Source organism: Fundulus heteroclitus, chromosome 16 (genome assembly GCF_011125445.2).
Source record: "Fundulus heteroclitus isolate FHET01 chromosome 16, MU-UCD_Fhet_4.1, whole genome shotgun sequence".
Classification (NCBI taxonomy): Eukaryota; Metazoa; Chordata; class Actinopteri; order Cyprinodontiformes; family Fundulidae; genus Fundulus; species Fundulus heteroclitus.
Genome location: NC_046376.1, coordinates 31,097,327 through 31,122,921, shown reverse-complemented (window position 1 = coordinate 31,122,921; position 25,595 = coordinate 31,097,327). Strand labels below are relative to the sequence as shown.

Genomic DNA, 25,595 nt, shown 5'->3' with positions numbered 1-25,595 from the left:
GCATATTTGCGCAAAAAATGCAGAATATTTCCTCTTTTTTGACCATTCTCTGCGTATCCGGGAGAGAGTTGAGTGTTTAAAAAAAAAAAAGGTTAAATAGGGAGACCAACACATCTGGCATCATCAATCAATCGGTTCAAATTTCAGCAAGTGGTATTGCCATGTCTGGGTGCCTAAATGCACCAAGTTGTTGGCATGTTGACCAATTTGCTGTTTTAATAAACAATTATTTCAATGTATCTAAAAAATATCTATATAAAACATCGCACGTCATGTATCTGTGTTTCTTGTTTGGGTCATCTATTAGTAAAGTTCATTGTAACTGAGACAGCATTGCTTCCAGGAACTGAATAACACTCCCCCAAAAAGTGACCAATCAGAGCGCGCCTCCTCTTTAAAGCCAAACGCACATCTTTACATAAATACAATAAACAAGGATAAAACACGCAGTTTTGATATTTTCTTCCCGATTTCAGGAAGTTTTTTGTTTTCAACTCTAAAAGGACACAAAAAAAAAAAGTTTTATGGACGCCAGAATGAATCGGCATGCATTACGTGATGACGTAGGGAAATGTTTTGACGTTCAGTGTCACCGCACTGTGAACAAGACTGCCCAGGGAAGCTAGAGGGACTATTTTTCTCCACATTACACAGGTAAATGGTTATCATACGGTCGTCGGCGTAGTTTTACTTTTCATTTTGTAACACAAATCGCACCTTTCTCCGACAACTGTTCTCTAATTTCAACCTTAAAACTCCAGTTAGCGCAAAGCTACGGTGAGCAGGCGCGTTTAGCTGGAGTTACCTAACTGCACAGGTTAGCTCGGTTAGCTTAACTCGGCTACACACGAACACCAAAGCTCGGCTAATATATCAGTCAGGGACCAGAAAGCACCTTGGTCAGGGCTAAATAACGCGCCTTTGCCCCCCATCTCCTCAGCATAAAGCATGGCGGCGCTTTTCTAACGTTACCCGTAACGTCCCTCCTTACTTCTTGTGTAAACTCCGAGTTAAAATGAAGGCATGCTGTGTTTTGGGGCCAATCTGATCGGTTTGTTCCGCAGATCTCTGCTTCCATCATGGCACTGAGGAGCGCCGTGTGTCGCCTGTTGGTGAACCCTCACAGATGCGCCTTCCTGTTGTCCTCCAGAGCCCAGGGGACCGCTGCAGCCGCCAGACCGGGTCAGTACTCCTAGAAACCAGTCTTTATGCCGTGATGATCACGCTGCAAGAAACCTCAACGTGTTTTTGTTGGGATTTTCTGTCATATGACAACACACTTGTATAAATAATATCTCGAGCGGGGTCAGGTTGGATGGTAAGCGCCTGTGTAACAGCAATTTAAAAAATTGCTTTGACTGGACCACTCTGACACACGACTTATGCTTTAATCCAAACCATTGCTTTGGAGCTCTGGCTGCTTGTCTAATTCACCATCTTTTGCCATTTCTCACAGGTTTTCCTCCAAGATTCACCCATTGTTTAGTTTTGGTCTTTTCCACATGTTTGCTGGTTCTCCAGCTCCAGTTCTCTAGGTCTGGTGTCCTGCAACTTTTTTATGGCTTTCTGCTTTCAACACACCTGGGTGGAATAATCAGGTCATTAGCAGGGTTCTGGAGAACCTGACTCGATACCGAGGAGCTACTTCAGCCATTTGATTCAGGTGTGCTGGACCAGGGACCCATCTAAAGGCTCGGCTCACACTTCAGGGAAATGCGAACCATATCCAATCTTTTTCATGCCAGTGTGAACGGCCCAGTTCTGGTCTTTTCACCGCCCACAAAAAAATTCCCATTTGTGCCACCTCCATATGTGGTACTAATTCGGATACGTATCGGATATTTTTCAAAGCGTCCTCTTCGTTATTATTAGCTGTGCTGCTTTCTCGTCTTGCTGTGATGTGGTCTTAATATTGTCGACTCCCGTTGCTCAACAGCTTTCTAACAATAAGGAGAGACGCTGGCCAGTATCAACGTTTTTTTTTCTTTCTTTTTTTTTTATTTTTTTTTTCCCAGTGTCCTGTCTAGCAATGTGGCAATAAAAATTGATATTGATTTTTTTTTTTTAACAAAACTCTATTGAACACCTCTAGAAACCTTTACATTCACCATTACCACATGTGCATATAATTCACTATTAGCTGTGCATGCAGGTCGCTCAGCGACCGCATTTAATAATAGGATGAACGACCACCCCAAAAAAAATCTGAATTGAGCATCAAGACCTGCAGTGTGAACTAAAAGTTTCAAACTGCAAGGGCTCGTAATAGCTTTCTGTCAACATTGCCGTTCTTCTTGCCGCTCTTCTCTGCAGCTCCTCCAGAGTTACTATGGGCTTCTTGGCTGTTTAGGTGGACAATCATGTCTCTGGAGGTTTGCAGTTCTGCCACGCTCCTGAGTCCTGGGTTTGAGTCCACCCTGGGTCTTTCTGCATTGAGTTCTCATGTTCTCCCTGTGCATGCGTGGGTTCTCTCCGGGTACTCCGGCTTCCTCCCACAGTCCAAAAAACATGACTGTTAGGTTAATTGGCCTCTTTAAATTGTCCTTAGTGTGAGCGTAAACGGTTGTTTGTCCTGTCTGTCTCTGTGTTGCCCTGTGACAAACTGGCGACCTGTCCAGGTTGTACCCCGCCTCTCGCCCATAGACGGCAGGAGATAGGCACCAGCAACCCCTCGCGACCCCAACAGGGATAAGAGTGTCGGAAAATGGATGGATGGACGGAGTAGCCAAATAACTTTGAGCCTCATAACCTTGCTTTACTTTAAACCTATCAACAAAGTTAAGCCTGACCTGTCTATGTTCCTTGGTCTTCTGTTTGCTCACTAATGTCCTCTAACAACTAGATGCTGCATTCCTTGCCTCGGGAGTTGGAACTAGGAGCTGGAGATGTTGTAGCACCCGAGTTAACAGCGTTCCTGTTAACACAGTAATCACCACTTTCAATTTGTTCCGCTCAGAGTTGCCGCCGCTACACGCGACGTTGATTTTTAGACGCACTCTTACGGCTGTGTCTTGTAAAATAAACACGTTTTCATCACAGCTTACTGTTGTCGATGCGAGGAGCTGCCATGTTGGATCCAACAATCGGCAACAAAATTGTCAGACTTGCCGAGTGGGAAGTCCTACTTAGTTTAAACTTTAGTTTATTCTGGAACTGACTGGGACGCAGCAGGAACTACACAGAGGTGCACTTTGTTTACTAATTGGTGACTTTTAAAGGCAGTTGGTTACCCTGGATCATATTTAGGCGTGTCAGAGTGAGGAATGATAACTAGATTTGCACGCCTAACTAATTTTAATTGTTAAAACATGTCGATTTCCTTGCATTTCATAATTCTGCTCTACTTTGCGCTGGTCTATCTCATAAACCACCAGTAAGATACATTGAGGTTTGTTGGTTTCACTGTGAAGACACTCAGGGGCTTTAAATACTTAGCATGCCACCAGATCTCTGCGTGTTGAAATCAACTCATTTTAGATTGGAAACGTTCCTCATACCAGGCCTGTTATTCTGTGCACAATGCTAATAGTTTCTGTTTTTTTTTCTTTTTTTACTCCTAGATGCAGACAAGTTGGAACAGAGGGCTAAACCATGTAGGTGTTGACAACTGTCTGGGAAAAGCGTACAACAAAGGTTTATTTTTAATCAAAGTCATGCTTTATAGCCATTGTAAATAAAACTCCTTTCCTCCTCGCGTGCCTGGCAGCTAAAGTCCAGTTCGACTGGCGGGACGCCCTGGACCTCGAGGGCCAGCTGACCGAGGAGGAGGTCATGATCAGGGATTCCTTCCGGACGTACTGCCAGGAGAAGCTCATGCCTCGAATCCTGATGGCAAACAGAAATGAAGGTGAGATTTTTTTTCCAGCCTATTTTAGCTCAAATATCCGGACTGACTCCACAAAATATTTTCACTTTGAATATTCAGTTTCAGTTTTAACACTTTATGACTTTTGTGTTTGTTTGTTTTGTTTTTTTTAGTTTTCCACAGAGAGATCGTGTCTGAGATGGGGGAGATGGGAGTCCTTGGCCCAACTATTAAAGGTCAGTCTGGATTCCTCTAAGGCATTATGGGATGCATTGCTGTCTCTTATTAAAAACATGGGGCATTCTTCACCTGTCTTCACATTCCTTCGTCTGTATTTGTAATAAGGCTTCTCTTATTGTGTTTGACGCTCAGGGTACGGCTGTGCCGGCACGAGCTACGTGGCGTACGGTCTGATCGCCAGGGAGGTTGAGAGGGTGGACAGCGGCTATCGCTCCGTCATGAGCGTGCAGTCATCCCTGGTCATGCACCCTATCAATGCGTACGGCACAGAGGAGCAGAAACAGAAGTACCTCCCAAAGCTAGGTAATAAAACAGTTTATTCATCACCTGTTTTCTGGGAATCATTCTTGCTGATCAGCAGGAGAATGCTTAGAAAAGTTCCTGTTCTTCTTGCTGAGTCGTACTGACCCGGCCACAATTGTCGGCCCGCCTTGCAACGATGTGTCAGCAGTCTTAAAATAACGGCATCTTTTTTGCCGTAAAAAAAATCTCTCCTCCCTTCCACATCCTGCTCACTGTACATGGTATCAAGATAAGAATGGGTTCTCGTCCGGAGCAGTGACCAGGAGATAACAGAATGGGTTATCTTTGTCACGTCGTGTTAACAATCCAGGAGATTTCACAGGATTATAGTCCAGATTACGCAGCACATCCATGGTATCTTGGATGTGCTGTAAACGGTTCTGTTGGGCTGACATCTGGTAACTGTGGAAGTCAGTGGAGTACAGCGAACCCTTTGTCATGTTCAGGAGAGCAGCGTCAGATAATCTGAGCTTTGTGACGCGGTGCGCCATCCTGTTGGCTGTCAAAGTCTGAACAGTCTAAAAGAAGGGAGGAATTAAAGATGCTTCAGTTATGTTCATGTTAAAGCATTGTTAAGGGTACCATTAATGGTCCAGACTATGATCCTGTTAAAAACAAACAAAAAATCCTCCACTAAATAAATGATCTGGAATTACAAGGCAGATTTTTCTAAATTACTCGGTCATTGTTGTCATTGCTGCAAACTAAAATGATAGAGTTTGTTTTTTTTTTTTTTTTTTCGCCTAGAGTGCCAATTAAGTCAGCACTGATTATTTTACAGCTCGTGGAGAGATCCTGGGCTGCTTCGGCCTGACGGAGCCGAATCACGGCAGTGACCCCAGCGGCATGGAGACCAGAGCTAAATATAACCCATCCAGCCGCACCTACACCCTGAACGGCTCCAAGACCTGGTGAGTTATGGTCTTCCATGCAACATGGTGTCGCACATTATTCAGAATAAATGCTTGGTAGACCTTAGCTTGTGAATGTGCTCCGTGGCTGGAAAGACTGAGAATCTGTGAATGTTTCTGTGTATTTGCCCTTACAATTCTCTGCCGGTTTCCCCTCTGGGCGACAATAAAGGAGATTTCTATTCTATCTCTATATTAGAGGCATTTGTGCCTCAATTGTCATTTCTGACTACTGATTTCTACTCATCTGTGTTGTGCGTCTCAAAGATCCGACAATGTTATTGACGCAAGGTTTTTAAACGAATGCACCAAAGATCATCATTAGTCTCATTAGCCTTGCTCCTTGTCATGGAGTAATCATTATCCTCGGCTGCGTGCGCCATTAAAACGCTGCTGAACTGTTTAATTGGTGGAGAGCATTTTCTGGAGATCTGTTATACCTGCTTCCCACACAGAAAATACCAGCAGCAGACCCGGGAACCCACGTTGCCAGGGTATATAGTATAGGTATATAGTGTCCAGACACGAGTCTCTTATAAATAAAACACCGTAACAACTGCAGTTGCATTATTTTTGCCTGTTAATTATTACTGTTATGTGACTCCTGGAACAAACATGGGAAAATAAACTAAGTAGCAGCCAGCAGCACAGCTTTAGATCCACTGCTTCAGATTAAGTTCTGGTGTTAGTGGCGTCATCGTTTCTTTGACCTCTCGATATGTTTCTGCAGCATCAAGTAAAATGATTGAAGAAACATTCAGACCATGTTTATATGTTTCTGATTATTCAGTTCTAGCCGTTTCTTGCAACAGCAAGAGTAATGATCATAATCGTCCACATGGTGGCGCTATTCACCGCTGAAACACACCACGTGTGAACCACTCAACCATCTGTTGAGTCACACTTTATAGGTTTGCTTAAATTGCATTGAATGAATCAGATTTAGCAAAGGCAACAAGTGGTGTTGTTAACATGATGTGTAAACCAGGCATTTTCTCTATTCCCCCCCCCCCCCCCCCCATCATTATATTTACAGGAGCAGTTCAATAATTTTAAAACAGTTAAAACATTATCATATTTCCATAATTCTGTTTAACAGTAAAATTCTTGTATTTTATTAATTGAAGTGATCTAATGCAAACGTTTATTTCTGTATATTGTATTGTCCGTGGCTTCCAGCCAAGGCAAACCCAAAGCATGGGACCGGCTTTAACATAAATATTTAAATAGAAGTGTTGCTTTATGACCACGTTATGGCCTACACGGTCATAAGGAAGGGTGTCGACCCCGCGGTTTGCCAACAAGAGGTCGTTGCTAAATATGCTATGCTGTTCAGTTTAAGAGAAAGTCAAGTTCAGGTTTGCTTTAGCTGTAAGTCGAAATCATCAAAATTCCCAAACCGAGCTTACCATCACTGGGTTGGACCGCTATTTTCCATCCATCCATCCATCTTCTTACTCGCTTAATCCCTCATGGGGTCGCAAGGTTTGCTGGTGCCTATCTCCAGGAGTTCAATGGGCGAGAGGCGGGGTACACCCTGGACAGGTCGCCGTTCTGTTGCAGGGCCCGCTATTTTCCCTCAGAACCAATTTAATTCTTCATGTCATCGATTCGAACACGGCGACAGAAACGCACCTCGGGGGATTTTGGTTCTTTTTAACTTAACGGCCACATCCGTAATGCGTATGCTCCGTTCCACTACATCCCACTGGTGTTCTGCCGGGCTGAGATCCGGTGACTGTGGCGGCCCCTGGAGTACAGCGAATCTGTTGTTATGCTCAGGAAACCAGCTTGAGATGATACGAGCTTCGTGACGTGGTGCGTTATCCTGTTGGAGGTAGCCATCAGTAGATGGATACCAGTCTATCCAAAAAAAAAAAAAAAAGTCCCAGCTGGATGGTACTAAAACACAGAAAAAGAACAGGATCCACTGCGGTTAAATGGGGGAAGGCATCCAATGCTATGGGCCAGGAAGTGTGCCAGGAAAACACTCTGGATCAGGGAGGCAACTGAATGTGTGCGGTGTGGTCAGTTTTTCACGCTGTGGAAAGGGTAGGGAGATGTAGAATATGCATCAATTACATTTAGCTGTGAAAATATCGGCATAAAAATTGTCATATCTGTGCATCCCGACTGTTGTCACCCAATTTGGATGAGTCTGTGTGAGCTGTAGCTTCAGACTCCTGAGCTGAGAGTAGTGGGAACCTGCTGTGGTCTTCTGCTGCCGTCGCCCCTCGGCTTTAAGGTTCAGAAATCTCTGGCCGGCTCATTCCCCCTTTGAGTTCTGATAGCAACCCGGCGCTTTTGTCCACACATCTACCGCTCGCTGGATATTTTTATCCCTTTTTCTGCCCCGTTCTCTGCTGATCTGAGGTGTTTGTGTGAAAACCCCTGTGCGGCACCACCAGCCAATGCCTCGTTTAAAGTCGCAGACATCTTCTTTCTGATGACCGCTTTGATGCGTTTAATCTCCAAATGCGCTGAATTACTGCTTTGTGATCGACCAAATCAGTATTTGTGACAACTAGCACGTAAACGTGTGCCTAAAAAGAGGTTACACACTGACCACCCTGACCAAACCATCTAGTAGTTTCGCCTTTTGAATTTAATGACTGAAATAAAGTTTTTTAAGCCATTTTCATTTATTGAATGCACATCATATGAACTACTCATCAAAATGCCGGAGAGTCACATTACATATTTTGAGATTCATTCATTCATTCATTTAAAAAAAAAGAGAACATTAGGAAAGAAGCAGACACTTTCCCTTGTTTCCAGCCTAAATAGCCGGCCTAGCAGTGGCTTCTGTGCATCTCTAATAACTGCCTGCCTCTGCCTCCAGGATCACCAACTCTCCTGTGGCCGACATCGCCGTGGTCTGGGCCAAATGTGACGACGGCAAGGTCCGCGGCTTCATCTTGGAGCGCGGCATGAAGGGCTTCTCCACCCCCAAGATCGAAGGAAAGTTCTCTCTGAGGGCCTCGGCCACCGGGATGATCCTGATGGATGAAGTTGAGGTTCCCGAGGAGAACCTGCTTCCAAAAGTCTCTGGCCTTGGGGTGAGTGAAGCGTTTTAAATCAGTGGGTTTGGCTGTAGAAACTTTTTTATATTGTCTTTATTTAATGAATTCTAATGGATTTGCTGTGTAAAGTTAAGTGATATACATAATCCTGGCTTTGTGTCCTGCAGGGTCCGTTCGGCTGCTTGAACAACGCCCGTTATGGTATCGCCTGGGGGGCTCTGGGGGCCGCCGAGTTCTGTTTCCACGCAGCTCGTCAGTACACGCTGGACAGGTCCGAAACGTCTCTTTGCAACAAAAGCAACAGCATCTTTGTTTTGTGCAGAGAACCTAAACTTGGACATGGCTTTTATTAATTAACACCGAGTTAAATAAACTATTGTTTTGTCTGTTTTTCCCCTCCCAGAATCCAGTTTGGTGTTCCTCTAGCCCGGAATCAGCTGATACAGAAGAAAATGGCTGACATGTTGACAGAAATCTCGATCGGCCTGCAGTCCTGCCTGCAGCTGGGCAGACTGATTGATGAGAAAAAGTAAGAACGGTGGGGCTCTCTCGTTTAGATGCAGATAGACCGGTGCACGCGTCTCTAAAACGCCGTAGTAAAATAGACTTTTTCCTACCCTAAGGGGACACGATTCCTTTCCAGTGGATTTTAGCAGGCTCCTGAAAACCAAGAAATAATATTTAGATTTATCAGAGATCCATGACTGGGTGGAAATGTTAAAATCTATTATCTCTGATGTAAAAAAAAAAAAAAAAAAAAAAACAGATGGAGGATATTTTAATGTTCCAACATTATGGAGGACATTGTCTGCTGTTTGGAATACTCAGCTAAGGTTAACAAACGCATAACATAATCATCTGTGACAATGTTTTCAGTGTAGCTGAGGTAAACGTGAGCTTTGTTAACAGAGCGGCCCCCGAGATGATCTCCATGCTGAAGAGGAACAGCTGCGGTAAAGCTCTGGACATCGCCAGGCAGTCCAGAGACATGCTGGGCGGGAACGGCATCGCCGACGAGTACCACATCATCCGTCACGTCATGAACCTGGAGGCCGTCAACACGTACGAAGGTGAGGAGGGCCACGGAGATTGGTGGGAGTCCAAAAGTATTCACGCCCCTCCTGTGGTTTTTCTCATTTTTCACCATTGCAACTACACTGTGAATGTTTTATTGGGATGTTATCCCATAGACCAACACAGACATGGGCATCATTGCGAGGCAGAAGGCAGTGGGACATGGTGTGTCCTTTTTTTATTATTATTTTTTTTTTTTTAGAAATCACATCTGAAATCCATGGAGTGCAAATGTATCTAACCCCTTTGGGTGAACACTAAAGACTTTGTATTGCTGAACTAACTCTATTGAAAAGAAAGAGGACAAGTTCAGCTTCGGACAGTGATGTCAGGTCATTTTAATCCCCTTGCTCAGTCAGCAAGCTCATATGGATCAATTCCACCCGTCTCCCTAATTGTTTTAAGGCAAGCTTTGGGAACAGGGTCCATCTGGTCTGAGCGCGGACCATCGCCTTTAACTTTGCTACGATCCACGTTTCAATCAATTTGTTTCTCAATCTCTCGCATCATCGTACCTGACTCAGGAATGTAAACAAAGACCGGTGCCTGTGAAAATGGTTACGGCGGCCCACAATGCATTGCGAGATTACACACCCTTTCAATCCCTAAACCGCACATGATTCAGTGTTTTATTTCCCCCCTTAAAGTTGAAAACTGTGTAAGCTTTTCTACTTTGTGTTGGCCTGTCAGGTAAAATCCCAATAAAACACACTGATGTTTGTTGTTTTAATGTTTCTGAATTATAAAATAAATCGGTTTAGAACAGAAGTTGAGTTGCCTTTTAATCGATGCCAGCAGTCATCCCTGTTTCACCCTACATGTCTCAGCCTAGTCTGATATGTTGTACTTTTATTTATGGTTGGGTTTTTTTCTTACCTCCCATCAGGTACTCACGACATCCACGCCCTGATCCTGGGCAGAGCCATCACAGGCTTGCAGTCCTTCACAGTTGGCAAATGATCCGGCCTCCAGCTGCTATCAACAGACGCAGCTCTGCCGATGGGAATGTAAATCTGATTTCAAGTCCGTTTTTTAAAAGATAACCCAATCCAACGTCCTCTCTCAAAACCAGTTTAAGTGCTTTAATTGGAGAGAAATGCCCATTTCAATTCTGCCGCTGAACTGTGGAGCTGATCCATTCTAAGTACCTAAGTGGTCAGTTTTAAGAAATACATTTTTCCACAGCAGGAACGAGTTTCTCCATGCGTTTAAATGAACAAATCTTAATTTGCTTTGGTAGTGAGTGAACCGTTTAGAATGAGTTAAAGTTATAGATCAGTTGCTGTGTTGACGTCTGGTGATGCAGTTATAAAAGCAGCAAAGCATGAAGACACACATCGCGTTTGTGTGATTATCTTTGGTTGAAATGTTTCTTTAGCGCAGCAGAAATTGTTACAGTAATTACGACTTTATGCACTTTACATACTGTAACGCTAAGATGTTAGCCTGCGATCATTTTAATGAATAAACGTTAAAAACATCCATCGCGTGTGCAGAAGATCAAGATTTGGTAACATCAAGCCTCTGGTAGGTCAGTGACTGACATGTCTGTATATAACTGTGAGGCACAAATACATTCATTCAGTTTCACGTGTGTGTGTGTGTGTGTGTGTTCATTTGAAAGAGATGAAATAACTCAAGGATCTCTTGCTCTGACGTAACTTCAGTTTATTTGTATGGCATTTCAGCAGCAAGGCAGTTCAATGTGCTTTACATCACGGAAACAAAAACATCATAAACACATCAAAACGGTCACCAGTTGTCAGACCAGTAATAAACATTAAATTGTATCAAGTGAAAATATCAATACACATCAATTGTGTTTGTCAATGTTCCTGTTATGATGGGCTGAAAGCAACTCTAAACAGGTGGGTTTCTGTCTTGATTTAAAGGAACTCGTGTTTCGGCTGTTTTGCAGTTTTCTGGAAGTTTGTTCCAGATTTGTGGAGCATAGAAAATGAATGCTGCTTCTCCATGTTTGGTTCTGGTTCTGCAGAGTAGACCAGAACCAGAAGATCTGTGTGGTCTGGAGGATTGATACAGCAACAACAAAAATGTCAAAGTGGTATTACTGCAAATAATGGTGACATAATCCTGTGTATGTGCAGCAACACCTGTTTAACAGATTATAAAAGAGAAATGACCTGAGAAAAGTTAAAAAAAAAAACTCTTTATGGACATTTGATCAATAAATATTGAATTTCAAAGCAAAGTATTTGGTGCATTTTAGAGCTATTATTTTCTTATCCTCTGTGGTTAAAATTGGACATACAAACTTAAATGTAAACATAAAAAGCTCCATAATTAAATGACACCTTAACCAGCTTCTGGCATTGATCCTGGCTGAATATTGGACCGCTTTTCTCAGTGGTAGTTTAATGAAATGAGTTAGTCTGTTGTCACGCACCCAACGTTTAGGGTAGTCCATTGAAATCCAGTAGGGCTCAGGTCGTGGCTGGTCCAAAAGTGGGTTCCTGGGTTTGCTCTGGACATTGTGGCCAGCTTCGTTTCTTCTCAAGAGAACATTTCAGATAGATTGTTTGAACCTGAGCAAAATCAGATACTCTGACAGGACAAAGTTTAAAACAGCAGCAATGGTTCTGGAACGAACAAGCTAGACTCCTGGAGCCGCATTCCCAAAGCCCTGACCACTTTCTTTTCATTAAAAAAATGTCAATAAACAAAATAATGGTTAGAAAAAAATAAACCAACCACTGTCTATTTAAAAAAATGAAACAAGACATGGGAAACAATAAAGCAACCGCTTTAGGGGATCTCTACCAGTTCTTCCAGAATCACAGCAGAAGTTTTGATTTGGGGGAAACTAAATATTTGTTCGGGGCATCTGTAGATATTTACGTTTGCATTAATCATTTTGATTATGTTTGGATTAGAGCAAAAATGCAATCAGACCAAATGTGTGCTCCCATTACATGTTTGTTGTATAATCGTTCCATATTTATATCTCACCAGTGATGTCCTGGGTAGAAGCAGTTCCCAAACATGTACAGATTTATCTCTGCATTATGTTTTCAGCAAACCACGACTATAATTACCCACATATTTAAGGAGCAAAGTGACTGCAGTTTAACCTTGCAGTCGTCTTCTGCTCACTAAAGCAAATAGTCTCAGTTAAAGATGATTTATTTATCCAGTGGATGGAGGTGCTTAGCTGTACCTCTGAAATGCCGCCTGTCTAATCCTGAAGCTAACATAAAAGCACTGAACAAGCCGCTGTGCTGGTAATGAAATTGAGACGTTCCCAGTTAATCCGCTCACTCTGCTGTTACTAGAACGGGTCAGAACGCACATTCATGTGGCTTTCCAATGATCCCTTTTGTTCAGAACAAACTCAACATGTGGGCTTGATCTGAAAAAATATAGCGCAGGTGGCCGCTGGCATCCAACATCCAGACCTGTTCTGGTCAAGGCTTCCACCAGGAGACTGGGACGTCTCCGTGGCTCCCCGTGATGACCTGAGGTGGACTTTGTGGAACCAGAAGAAGAATTGAAGCCTTAAAGAAATTTTAAAATTATATCTAATGCTTGTTTTAGCCTTTCTCTTTGTATTATCTCATTTTGCGTTGTGTTTCTTTGTCCTGAGTAAATCTGGTTTTATGTAACAGTAATAATGTATTAATAAAAAACTTAAGGACAGGGCTGTTGCCTGGATCATCTCGAAATGTTTGATTCAATGCCTTGAAAAAATTACTTGAGCTAAAGAATTTAACTAAGTTTAAATTGAAATACAATGATAAAAGGTTTATTTGTAATGAAGTAAACCCTGAGAACCAGTACAATATTTAAAAAAATACTGCAAATAAGAATTTGCAGCAGTCAGGGTGTACCGACTATTTTTAACATGTATTATGTGTATTATATGTATTATTTTGTGTTTTTATAGTTTTCCATTGTTTATTTGAGATTCACAGATGTTTGTAAAAAACAAACAAAAAGGAATTCAGCCTTGAGGTGGTAGCAGTACTTGACCTTGAACAATAAAAAAACACAACATCTAAAGAAGGTGTAGCAGGGAAATCAAATAATCGGTGTGTGCAGTTTCCTGCTGGTGCAGATTTAGCCGTTTCCTCTCTCCCTTCGCTCCTGATCTCGGCTCTGCCTCCTGTCCAGGACAGTGGAGGGGTTCTGAACCCAACGAAAGGTTATGAGCAGATCCTCTCAGCTGCTCCTCTTCTCCCCCTGTAAATCCAACAAGGAAGGACTGATGTGGAAAAAGAACCTGGCTGCTGCGCAGATCGAGGCCTCCATGCTGCGCCGTCACATGTGTGACACTGCTACTTTGAAGTGGGGAGGAATTAAACAGCAAATCCCTGTCAGTACATGCTGCTTATGTAAGGAAATTACTTTTCCTCCCCTTTTTTTGGACTGGAGGCTTTTAATCTTTTTGGGTATGTGCAGCTTGGACTGATAAATTTCCCCCCTAAATGCTCTGCAATCTCTGCGTCCCTTCATTCAAGCGGGGAAAAAAGCTGCCATCTCCCTCATGATTCCCAGAATTAACCAGCGGCTAAGTGTGCATAATCATACATTTATAATCTCAAGTAATCTCGTGTATTATAATCACAGCAGGGTTCCAAATAAGATCTCCTTTTCATGGGTATCAAATGGAGGTCTGAAAAGCCATTTATAGGGATCAAATGTGCAAATGCTCTGATTACACCAAAATAAAGGATTATTGCTCATCAATGGGATTCATGGGTAGGGTCAGAGTAACCACTGCAGCAGGTTTAATCACATATACCTTTTTTTGATCCAAATTTAGACTGGTAGGCACGCAAAGTCAAAATTGACTGTATATGATCCAGGTTATAGCGGCTGCTGGTTCCAATTTTCCACCCTCGGTACACCCATGCTGTTTAAAAACAGTGTCAGCAAGATATAATTTAGAACAAACTGCATCATTACAAGCAATGGTTCTAAAAAAGAGGATGGATTTGGATTGCGATTCCCTGATTCATGCTAATCCTTTTTGGAACATTTCGGGCTCTGGCTTCTCAACCCCCCCCAGACAGTAGTGGCAAATGGCCGCTAACACTGAGCCTGGTTCTGCTGGAGGTTTCTTTCTGTTAAAGGGGGGTTTTCCTCTCCACTGTTACTACATGCACGCTCGGTATGAGGGATTGCTGCAAAGTCAATGACTTGATGTAATCTCCTGTGTTTCCTGAAACAGAAAATGGTTTGACCAATCCGTCTGTGGTTTAATTGAATAGAATTTGTAAAGTGCTTTGAGATGACATGGGTTGTGATTTGATACTATATAAACTGAATTGCGTGTAGCATTCAGTGTTAACCTGGGTGAAACTGAAACAAAGCCGGGTTGGTTGTCCGCTCCCCAGGGGACTTTGTTAAAAGGAACCAACGGTGGGAAAAAAGCCAGAAAACATGCCAATGCAGGACATGATATAACAGTGTGGGAGCAAAGCCAATCGTGTCATTTAATGGCGTAGGAATAGCAATAATGTGTTATTAGGGAAAGAAGAGTACAGGAGCCCATAGCTGAGGATATGACATTTTTTGTGTATTTGAACACAAGTCCCAACAGAGCTATTCTGTCACTCCTAGGATTTTCTCACCTTAGTGTTCGGTCTTTCCTTGCTTGGCCTAAATAATGCACCTGATCAGACATTTAGCTGTCTCGGCGCACCCGTGGCGGAGCGGTTAGCGCGAACCATATTAGGAGGCCTTTAGTCCTTGACGCGGTCGGCCCAGGATCGACTCCGACCCGCGGTGCTTTGCCGCCAGTCTTCCACCCTCTTCCTGTCAGCTCACTGTCAATAAAATGTGTGCCACTAGAGCCACAAAAAATAAAAAAATTAGCTGTCTCCATGCTCCTAGTTTTAGATTTCCCTCTCACATCTAAATGTTTACTTTCTATAGGCTAGGCCTGATTAAGAATTGCTCCTTAGAGGAGTGGCGCCACCAGGGTGCCATGTCCTGGCCACACCACACGGCAGTGTAAATTGTAGTAACATCAGTTTAGCATTTCATCCCATTATGCACAGCCAGAAAGGCAGCTGCTCTTCTTGACCTTCTATTGCACTTTTATTTGTATCTGCCAGTATCTACTTTCCCCTACTAATTGTTTTGTTTTCCAATAAATCAATAAATGTACACCTTATTCCTAATATAATTACACAATAGAAAGGAAACTCAATATATATATATATATATATATATATATATATACACTGTATATATGCACATATATATATATATATATATATATATTAGGGCTGGGCAACGATTAAAATATTTAATCGCGATTAATCGCACTGATTAATCGCGATTAATCGCATTGTATTTACAAACTCCAAGAATGAATTCAAAAGTAGTGTAAAGAGCACTTTTATTTTAATGTTCTGCTGCCATATGAACAAAAGTGTTGTAACATTTGTAGCACTTATCAGTAACACATATTTAGTGTAAAGCTCAACTTAAACATGTAAAACAAAAAATAGCAATAATAATAAATTAAAGCTTATTGCCACTGACAGGGAATTCTCTTTATGGGGAAAAAATCTACCAAAAACAGGCAATTTCTGAGGTAACAGCAGGGAGCAGCATTACCATTTTATGTTCAATACCAAAGTTTAACTTGGCAGTGGTTACAACTAACTTGTTTCTGTCATATTCGATGCTGGAAGAACTTTAAACTGAAATGCTTGCTAACTCGATATGCTTGCGTTTATTTGACGTTGACACGCGGTTTTTTGTTGTTGCTTTCTCGCGCGCATATAGTGAATGGCAGGGGGAAAACAGGCAAAAATACATGGATACTTTGAAACGAGAAGCGACTTCACCGACGGCGTCGATGCAGACCCCCCCCCCGCTCCGCTCCGCTCCGCACAAAACTTGTTCCGGCCGCCAACTCACCGCCTCGCCTCGCCTAAGCTCGCTCGCGGTACCTGCGGGAAACACCGCCTTCCGCATGTCAGCTGTGTTTTTTTCCGGCCAGCACCTTTCTTCCTCTTTGAATCCGAGGCTTGGCTGACAGCGAGGTTATTGGCGCATTATCGCCACCTACTGTTCTGATTCAAACCCCTACACCGCAGCAACAGACCTTCACAAAATAAAAGCATGTGACCAACATGCGTTAACGCGCGTTAAAGAAAATATCGCCGTTAATAGTCTAATGAGTTAACGCGAAATTAACGCGTTAACTTGCCCAGCCCTAATATATATATATATATATATATATATATATATATATATATATATATATATATATATATATATATATATATATACACTGTATATATGCATATATATATATATGCTTCACCACAACTGGGTATATATCCAAACTGCTAAATTTGTCTCTCTTGTAAGCAAAGCAATACGACAATAAGGAAAGTGTAGTAGTATCAGCCCTTTTTTCCAGCCAGCTGACAAACACTGTGCAGCAAAAGTTTTTTTGGGCTACCATGTTTTGCTCTGTTAAGCCAGAGAAAATTAAATTTCAAGAAAGCTAAGTTAGTTTTTTGTCTTTAGGGAAACTATTCCTCACTTTTATCAATATAGCTAGTCTAACTATTGCCATCATGCAGGTTTTACAAATGCACATGGTTTTATCGCGTGAAAACATTTCAATCTTTTTGTCACTGCTTTTGGTTGGCCCTATAATGTAGCTTGTTTGACGATCTTCAGCTCAAAAATGAGTCAACTCTAAGAATCTTACATCTGGACTAAAAATGGAAAGCCTGTTGTTAATGCCAGGGATCACAGTCAACACTGGGGGCTGAGCACCCCTAAAGGTCAGATCCTAGAATCGCCCCTGTAGGCGTTTACTTAAGTCTTTAAGACAGATTTCTACCAAGTGGAATCGTGGAAGGAGTTGAAACTGAAGGGGATTTTCACCATGGAATCAAAAGATGAAGAGCTGTGACTACTTTTGAAAGATATCTGTCAAAATCTGAGGTGTTGCTTTGAGCCCAAGCCAAGGTATCCTCATTATGCTGGCACACTTTCTGGGTGGCAGAAAGCGTCTTTCCGCGGCTCTAAGGCTTCCACTGTCCAAATAAAGCCGTTTTTTTAAAAAAGCAACCTTCCAGAAACGTCTCCTTAGACGCTTTGCAAAGGCCTGAAAAGTCAGAGCGGCGCAGAGCGTGAAGTGGGCGGAGCTCACGTTAGAGCTCTGCCCGCGCGCGCCAGACGCGAAGCGGGCGCGCGCGGGCAGAGCTGGTGAGAGAGCGGCAGATCACAGCCCTGGCTCAGCTGTGGGGTTCCGCTGAGACCAACAGACCCTGCACCAGTTCGCATCCACGGGTTGGATCCATTTAAACCTCAGAGCAGAGATGGAAAATACAACAAGCTTCAACCTGCGATCACGTTAGTCTATTCTTTTAATTTCTAATTTTTTTATTTTATTTTTTTACTTTATTGCAGGAGAAGATGAATTTCCCACTTTCTCTTGAATTGGACTTTTAAATACCAGCATCTGGAGAATGCTTCACTTCTAAAGGAGGCGGCCCAGGAGATATTTACCATGAATGCCTATAATTTGTCTGTCCTGAACGCCACCAATGATGCTCAGGGCCACCTGTTCTCTGGGACCACAGACGACCCCCTGTACAAGCAGTACAAGCCCCCCGTGAAGGAGCTCATCCCTTTACCGAAGGGGGTGCTGTATCTGATCATGGCAGCCCTGGTGGTTGTTGGCATCGCCTATGCCATCGTTGGGCATCTCATCCGGGATCTGGCCATTGACATAGCAGGTACTGAGCTGTTCCACCATGCAACCTCAGGTTTTACTTTAATCATGCAGAGCTTTACACGGCATCATCGCTCAGGATGGTCACATATGTCCCATTCATTTTGGCCTGTAGATACATTCAATCTGTTTATTTACATTTTCCGAGGATGGTACGGTTTATGCAAGGAACAACTTTAATAAATTTGGTGTTTCAAGTTAAAAAATTATTGTGGATTTTCCCTCAATCCGAACAGGGTTAAAATGACGCAGGCTTTAAATAAAGGAGCTCTCTGTTAAAATGTCCTTTTTTGTTATGTCAACACCATGATAGGTCATTCTAGCTGGACGATAATTCAATAACCGTTTCGATCGATACACGTGTGGTTCAGTAGAAAACAAGGGGTCAATAAAAAGTTCAATAGAAGAACAGTTTTCCTTCCTTTTGCATTCTAGCCATGTAGGTCAGTACTACAGTCATTACAGCCTCCCAACCAATCACAACGCAGACACAGGAACGCTCTGTCACCCAGCTTCAAAGACTTCAGAGGTATTCTCTCTTTTTTTAAGACTTACAGTTTTGGTAAAACGTTAGTCGAATAAAAGTTTATCTTTGAATCCAAAGTTCTTAATTGAATTTAAAAATAGACCATTAAGCAACAGCATAAAATGGCCAGGGCTGCACTTAAAGCATAGGTTTTGAATTTGTTTGATAGTTATCGATATCAATCAAAATTATTTCTATTTTATCGATATGCTCTGTTTCTATATCGCTCAGCCCTGAATCATACTGTACGTTTTTTTCTGCACAATTTAGCTAAAAAACAAACACATTTATCAGGTGTAGTGAGTGAGGTGCTATATATATAGAATAACATTAGAACCTTGTTAACCTATTTTATAACCTTGTTGCATAAGCGTACACACCCTGATTCATTTTCAGCATGCTGTGGTCTTGAGTTTACCTGCATCTTTTGACTAAAGCCATAGTTTGTTGACAGGCTACAAAGGATCCTGTTGTACAAAGGAAATGGGTCCAAACAGCATTATTTATACACCTTATTATTTATAACTGGAGGCAACAGTAACATTACAAATGCTAGGAATTTCTCCAAAGTCATTGACGGGACGGGGCGGAAAACGTTTGGGCAGACTGCCGCCGAGAGGCCGACAACATCGCTGAAGGAGGTGCTGCGATTTCTAACAACTATTGGTCGCGTTGCGCATGTAATAACAGACTCTATGTTCTCTATGTATCTGGACTAACCAAAATGTGTAGTTGTGGGACAAAATTCCTCGAGCTTGGTTTGGCACAAAAAACACCGTACCCACGGTGAAACGGGTCGGTGGTAGCATCATGCCCTGGGATGACTAACTTCAGATGGGATAGGGGTTTTCATTAAAAGTGGGAAAAGTTATGACTATTTTTAAGTATCTGTCAGTTTAGACCACAAACCTTTGGGATTCTGCCAGAAAGCTGAAGATGAGTCTTTATGTTTCAGCATCACTGTAAATCCGAGCATGCATCCAAATCAACGAAATGACAAGTTCATTAGAAGAAAAACGACAATTTGGAATGCTCCAGAGCTGAATCTGATTTGGAAATCTGTCAGATCACCACAAGAGGATAATACGTCCTCACAGTCTTATAGATTTCAGCTCAGTTTAATAGATATGGAGGCAAACATTTGCAAGACAAGTGCAAATATAGTCGAGGCACGAGGCAGACAGATTGCCGCCATGGAAGACCCAATGCTGAAACTGAATCATGCTCCAGTAAAACTATTCAGTTAAAGATGTGCATGTGTGCAACCAAGTTATTGTATAATTTTAATTTCTTTCTTCCAACAGAGTAGTTGTTTTGTTTAATCACATTGTACAGGATATATTTCCCATTATATGTGGAAAACAGTTTTTAAAAGATTTATCATGCTTTTTTTTTTTTTACTTATCAGAAATCTGGAACTCTGATGGGTGAGAACCAGAGTGAACGTATACGCCACATGTTAAAATGCAGTCTTTCTTAGCAAGCTGCAGTGAAACCTCACACTCTGTGTGGCCCTCAGCAAGGTTCTGGCATAATTCTGACACCTCAGCATGATGTGGCCTCAACCATGCTTGACAACTGGTGAAGAAGTCTTCAAGAATTTCAAGCTCCACCCTTACGTGAGCGGGTCTTGTCCACGTCGTCGTGCAACCGGCTGAGTCTGCGCCTCCTCCGGTCAGGAAACGTTACCCCAGGAGGCTCGTCCATGCCACCTGATCGTTGACGGAGACACTGGTGTTCCAGCACCTGCCAGTTTATGATGTTGTTCTAGTACAGCTTAACCGATATCCTTAGTTTTATCACATGTGATTGTTTTGGTCAGATCAGCGAAATACGGATTATGAATGGAACGTTTAAAAGATGGGTCAGTGCCAGGAAACCAGTCTGATGAATTAGACAATCAGTCCTGGCAAAATGAGCGATCCAGATCTAATTCCAATTGTGTCAAGGCCTTGATGGTGGCTATAAAAAGTGTGATTTCGCTGCTACTTGTTAAAGGACATTTAGTCAAATATCACTGGAGTGGATGAGTATATTTCAGCCTGGATTTCTGGATTAGAGAAAATCCACAAGAAGTGCTTTTAAAGTTCAGAAAAGAAAGCTTTGAATGCGTCACTGAATCCCAAATTTAATGGCATATTCAGGCCGGCGATGAGCGTAAAGCTCTGAGCAGCACTGGAGGTTAAAAGGTGATGCAGGGCTGCAGTCGCTGTAATGACAACATCCATTCAGTCCCAAAGCTAAGGTCCATTTCTTTATGTTTTACCTGTATTGTGCATCAGCAGACGCTTCAGCTGAACCTGTACATGATTTATTCTCACTATCACTGCCTGTCTTGGTCAGAATGCCTGCTGGGACCAACTGGGGATGAAGAAAAGAACACGGACAGAAACCCGCAGCATCCCACGGGCTTCGGCCACCCTCCGCATCCCTTCGCCCACAACGCCTTCCACGTGTGGGACCAGGACGACGTGGTCATCCCTCTGTCTCGGGAGGAAAGCCCCCAGAGCAGTCCGCTGCTGCTGGCTGCCATCCCCTACATCCCCTCCTTCATCCCACACCCACACAGCCCGCCGGCCCACTGTCCGCTGGCCTCCTCGGACAGCCCAGGACCGTTCAGGGGGCTCGCCCCACCAGGGGATTTCTGAATCTGACGACGGTGTGTTAACTGTTATGTGTGAAACACAACGGGATGGTCTGCAGCTGGAGACTGAGACGACTGATTCTCTAATAAGTCAAAGGATCCATCAGTGTTCTGCCTCATGATCCAAGACTGATGTTTCTTACGTGAAGTATGCAGTGCTGTGAAAATGTAATTACGGCTAAACCGATTCCTTCGGTTTTTGCTTTTTTTTGTCACACTTAAATGTTTCAGATCATGCAGCAGATTTTAATGTCAGATAAAGAAAAACTGAGTACATATGATGATGATGATTTAATTTTTAAGGGGAAAAAAAGCTATCCAAACCAAACCCAAATGGGACAAAATATAATTGGCCCAGTCTTAATTAATCACATTCGGTTTGTTTGATTTCACTGACCTGAAGAGAACCTGCCTGACAACATGAAGTAGGCCAGAAACTCTTGACAAGCAAAACTTTTTGTAGAAGGATCCAAATAAACTCAGGGACTGGTGAGAAAAAAGGCATAAAGACATCTATTAGTCTGGAAAGGGTTAGAAAGCCATTCCTAACGTTTTAGGACTTCAGAGAACCAGAGTGAGAACGAATTATCCACAAAGGAAGAAAGTTTTGGGGAAATTTTTTGCCAACCGTCAAAGAGTGAAACGGTTTGGAAGATGTTCCTTTAAATCCGTAGTTAAAGTACAGCATGTCAGAAAAAGGACGTCATACCGACAATAAAACATGTTTGGCGGTTGAGGGTCTTAGCTGCTTCAGGATTGGGATGACTTGCTGTAATCAACGTAACCACGAATTCTGCTAGACTAGAATCATCCTGATGGTGTCTGGCTCACCATCAGTTCATGACCTCAAGCTGGTTGGTCATTCAGCGGGAAAACAACCCAAAAACGCCACAGCAAGTCCTGCTCCGTACAGCAAAGGCAAAAAAAGAAGGATTCAAAATGGCCTAGTCAAAGCCTGGAGTTAGATCTTCGTTGTTTAGATTATCTAAAACATATGAGAGCGACAAAAAAGCAACCGGAAGAAATCTGTGAGCGGGAAATCCAAAGATTACTAAAGGAACTCACAGCAGGATTAGTTTGCAAATTGTCTGACTGTGCGTTGCACAGACAAAACCAAATCGGTAGCTTTCATGGGGGGAGAAACACTTTCTGTTCAGGCTGACATGATTGCTCCATCCGTTCTGGCACTTACGCGACGAGAGATTAGCTGGAAAGTCAGAGTTCAGGATTTTGAGCTTTTTTCACATTAAAGGGCATGTTGTACATGTGAAATGTCGTCCTCCTTTGTGGCACTCGTTCGGTTTACGTAACGTGGGGGTGTGTTAAGACAGACCAGATGGCCGCCGGGTCTGTAGACTGTTATTTCAAGGCACCGGGAGATTAGTGTAAGAGGAAGACTTAACGGAGTTTTGGCGATCCAGCGTGTGCGCACACGGGACGCCTTTAATCCGGCCTTCCTTGCCGCAGGTGTCGCACGCAGCCGCGGATTCCCTCGGCCTGACCCGAGCCAAACAATGCAGCTTATGGCACCAAAGCATATAGGGCTGGCTGGCAAGGTTAATCTGACGTCAAATACCGGCTCGTGGAAGCTTCGGGGCTTCTTAAGAGGAGGAGGAAATTTGTAATCCCTGCTTACCTTTGCAGCTGTTTTCAGAACCTCTTCCTAGAAGGTTTACGCACAAGAATGCAGCGCCCTGTAAAAGCGTTTATGTCCTCTCGATCTTTTCCTCACCGCCACATGTCTGTGGATTTCAGCGGGGCTTGATGCGATAGGCCAACACAAAGTAGCACACGTTCGAGTGGAAGGAAAAGGAAACAAGAAACTTTGAAAAGGTGCGGGCGCACAGCTCGGGTCCCTCCGCCTCAACACAGATCTGCAAGTCTTTTGAAGGTTCGCACGTCTAGAAACTGCTCATGCTGAGACGGATTTTCACTGAGATTTATGTCAGGACTTTGACTAGGCCATTCCCACACATGAGAATGCTTTGGTCCAAGCCGTCGCGTCAAAGCTCGGGCTGAACGTGTGGGGTTACTGTCCTGCTGGAAGACGCCTCTCCGCCTTGTTCTCGAGTCTTTTCCAACCTCTGAGGTTTTCTCCCAGAACTGTATTTAGCTTCACATTACTTCTGATCTCCTTCCCAGGGAAGTCATTGCCACCGCATGATCCGGCCACCACCATGTTTCAGCACAGGGGACAGAGTGCAGCTTTAGTCTTTGTCCAGACATATAGTGGTGTGCATGTTTTGTTTTAGCCATATCTGGCCTGAGCACCTTCCTTCTCCTACATGTTTGCTGCATCCACCCACATACCTTAGTGTACACTGCAAATGGGACTTCTTGCGGCATACTGGCAACAATGGCTTTGTTCTTGTTACCCTACCAAGACCAGAAGTGTCACGTTGAGAGATTTTTCCACCCGAGTTGGTGATGGCAGGAGCTCCCCCAGAGATAGCACGGGCCTCCTGCTTACTTCTCTGATCAGCACCCTTCCTTTCCCCAACCGGCCAGTTTCAGTCAATTACACACATGACCATGCAGCAGCAGTCTGATCACTGCACATTATTTAGTGGCATCAGAGTAAAGGGGGCTGGATGCGTCTGCTTGTCACACTTTAAGCCCGACTGAAGTCCTGCAGTGAAAGCTTACCGAGGTAACCCGAGGGCTGAACTTCCCCTGAACTTTCCTCTCAAGCGGTGCGCGCAAGGAGGGGGTGCCCCGACCGGGCAGGAGTGAGACGAGCCGCGAGTCAACAGGCGAAGTGTTATTGTGAAGGAAGAAGAATGAGAGATGCGAAGTGGGAAAATGACACGTTAAAGCAATGTCACACAAAGTAGTTCTGAAAAACATGACCCAGAGTAGCTGGGGAAGCACTCTTAACCCCCTCCTGGTCTTCGCAGCCTTTCCAAGAAGCTGGAGCGTCAGATTTAATCCAATATTCTAGGAAATCCCAACTAAACAAGTCTGCCAGACAACAGACCTGACTGGGTGTAAAAATAGTGCGGTAATCTGCATGTGGAAAACACGGCATACGTCAGTACGTGCAGTCGTTTCGGGATTTCGCTTACGGGTTTCTGAAACACTGAACTGGGCAAAAATAGTCGGCTCTATGAAATCATCTACTCGGAAAAACAAATCGCGCCTTCAGCGTTCAAAGGCTGAATCTGCACCAGCCTCCAAATACAGAAACTATCAACTCATTTGAATGTAGTTTTAACACCAAAAAAAAATACCACAGATCCTGTTTTCATGATAGTCAATATTTTATTATGGGCACTGACTTGGCTTTTAGAAACCTGGGTAATAATAAACCATAAGACAATTTCTTTCAACATAATCACACCTCACATGTTTCTAAGTGTGTTTGTGTTCACCACCTGCCCCCTACTCTGACACTAAACAAAGTCCAGAGGAACAAACTGTCTTCCAGTTCTACGAAGAGTCCACCTGTGTGTAATCTGTCCGTTCTGTGAAGGCTGACAGGGGTTGGGTTATAAGCTCTGAACATCTCAGAGCTCTGCTTGATCCCTTGTTTGGAAAAAAAGAAGCAAGGAAACTCCAAACAGCAACTCCACCTAGAAAGATTAGGTTGAGAAGCAACCAAATAGCCCGTGGTAACTTTGGAGGAGCTGCAGAGATCCACAGCTCAGACAGAAAGCCGTTGTTGGAAGTCTTTAGCGGTCCTGTTAGCGGAGACTGGACCAGAAGGTTCAGCTTCATCAACATACAGCCAAAGCCATATAGGAATGGTTTAGATCAAAGGGGGGAATTATTCATTAGAACGGCCCAATCAAAGTCTGGAACGAAGTCCAATTGAGAATGTGTGGCATACTTTAAAAGTTGCTGCTCCCCACACTTTTCCCGTTAATATATAGAAGAAAAAAACTTAAATATTTTGTTTTTCTTCCACTTCACGCTGTGTGCTACTTTGTCTATCACATAAAACTCCAAAGAAACACGTTGACGTTTTTAGCTGTAAAGTGGAAATGGAAAAAGGTTAAAGGTGTATGAATTCTCTACCAAGGCACATCATGTGCATATATTATACAAGGGAATTTAACCATATTTAACAAATGACAAAGAAGATGGGTTGCTAGAAAAAGCTTTATTTTTGCCCTCCCCCACATCTCTAGAGTTGCCTTTTTCCTGTACAAGATAAGTTGGGTAAGATGGTATAAAAAGAGTTTGCCATGTTTGACAAAGATGGACTCTACTGTTATGCTACTTCTAGGAGGTAAAGCTCCAAGAATATAAAAGAAGACGAAAGCCTCCTTCCCACAGCTCCTTTCAGACCTGGACAAGGAAAAATCGGGGGGGGGGGGGGGGGGGGGCGGGGGGGGG

General features: G+C 43.2%; 1 protein-coding gene across 2 annotated transcripts; it reads left to right on the top strand.

Annotated features, from left to right (window-relative positions):
* Nucleotides 1-541: 541 nt before the first annotated feature.
* On the top strand, nt 542-10,946 carry LOC118556100 (glutaryl-CoA dehydrogenase, mitochondrial-like). Of its 2 annotated transcripts, none has more exons than XM_036148445.1 (12): nt 542-654; nt 1,065-1,182; nt 3,561-3,593; nt 3,707-3,847; nt 3,979-4,041; nt 4,178-4,348; nt 5,130-5,259; nt 8,102-8,318; nt 8,450-8,553; nt 8,686-8,811; nt 9,192-9,352; nt 10,243-10,946. In XM_036148445.1, the coding sequence occupies exons 2-12, from the start codon at nt 1,080-1,082 to the stop codon at nt 10,314-10,316; spliced, it is 1,323 nt and encodes a 440-aa protein (XP_036004338.1). In that variant the 5' UTR covers nt 542-654; nt 1,065-1,079; the 3' UTR covers nt 10,317-10,946. The 2 variants fall into 2 exon arrangements, with proteins under 2 accessions (XP_036004338.1, XP_036004337.1); XM_036148444.1 differs by having other exon boundaries at nt 9,159-9,352.
* The last annotated feature ends 14,649 nt before the right edge of the window (nt 10,947-25,595 follow it).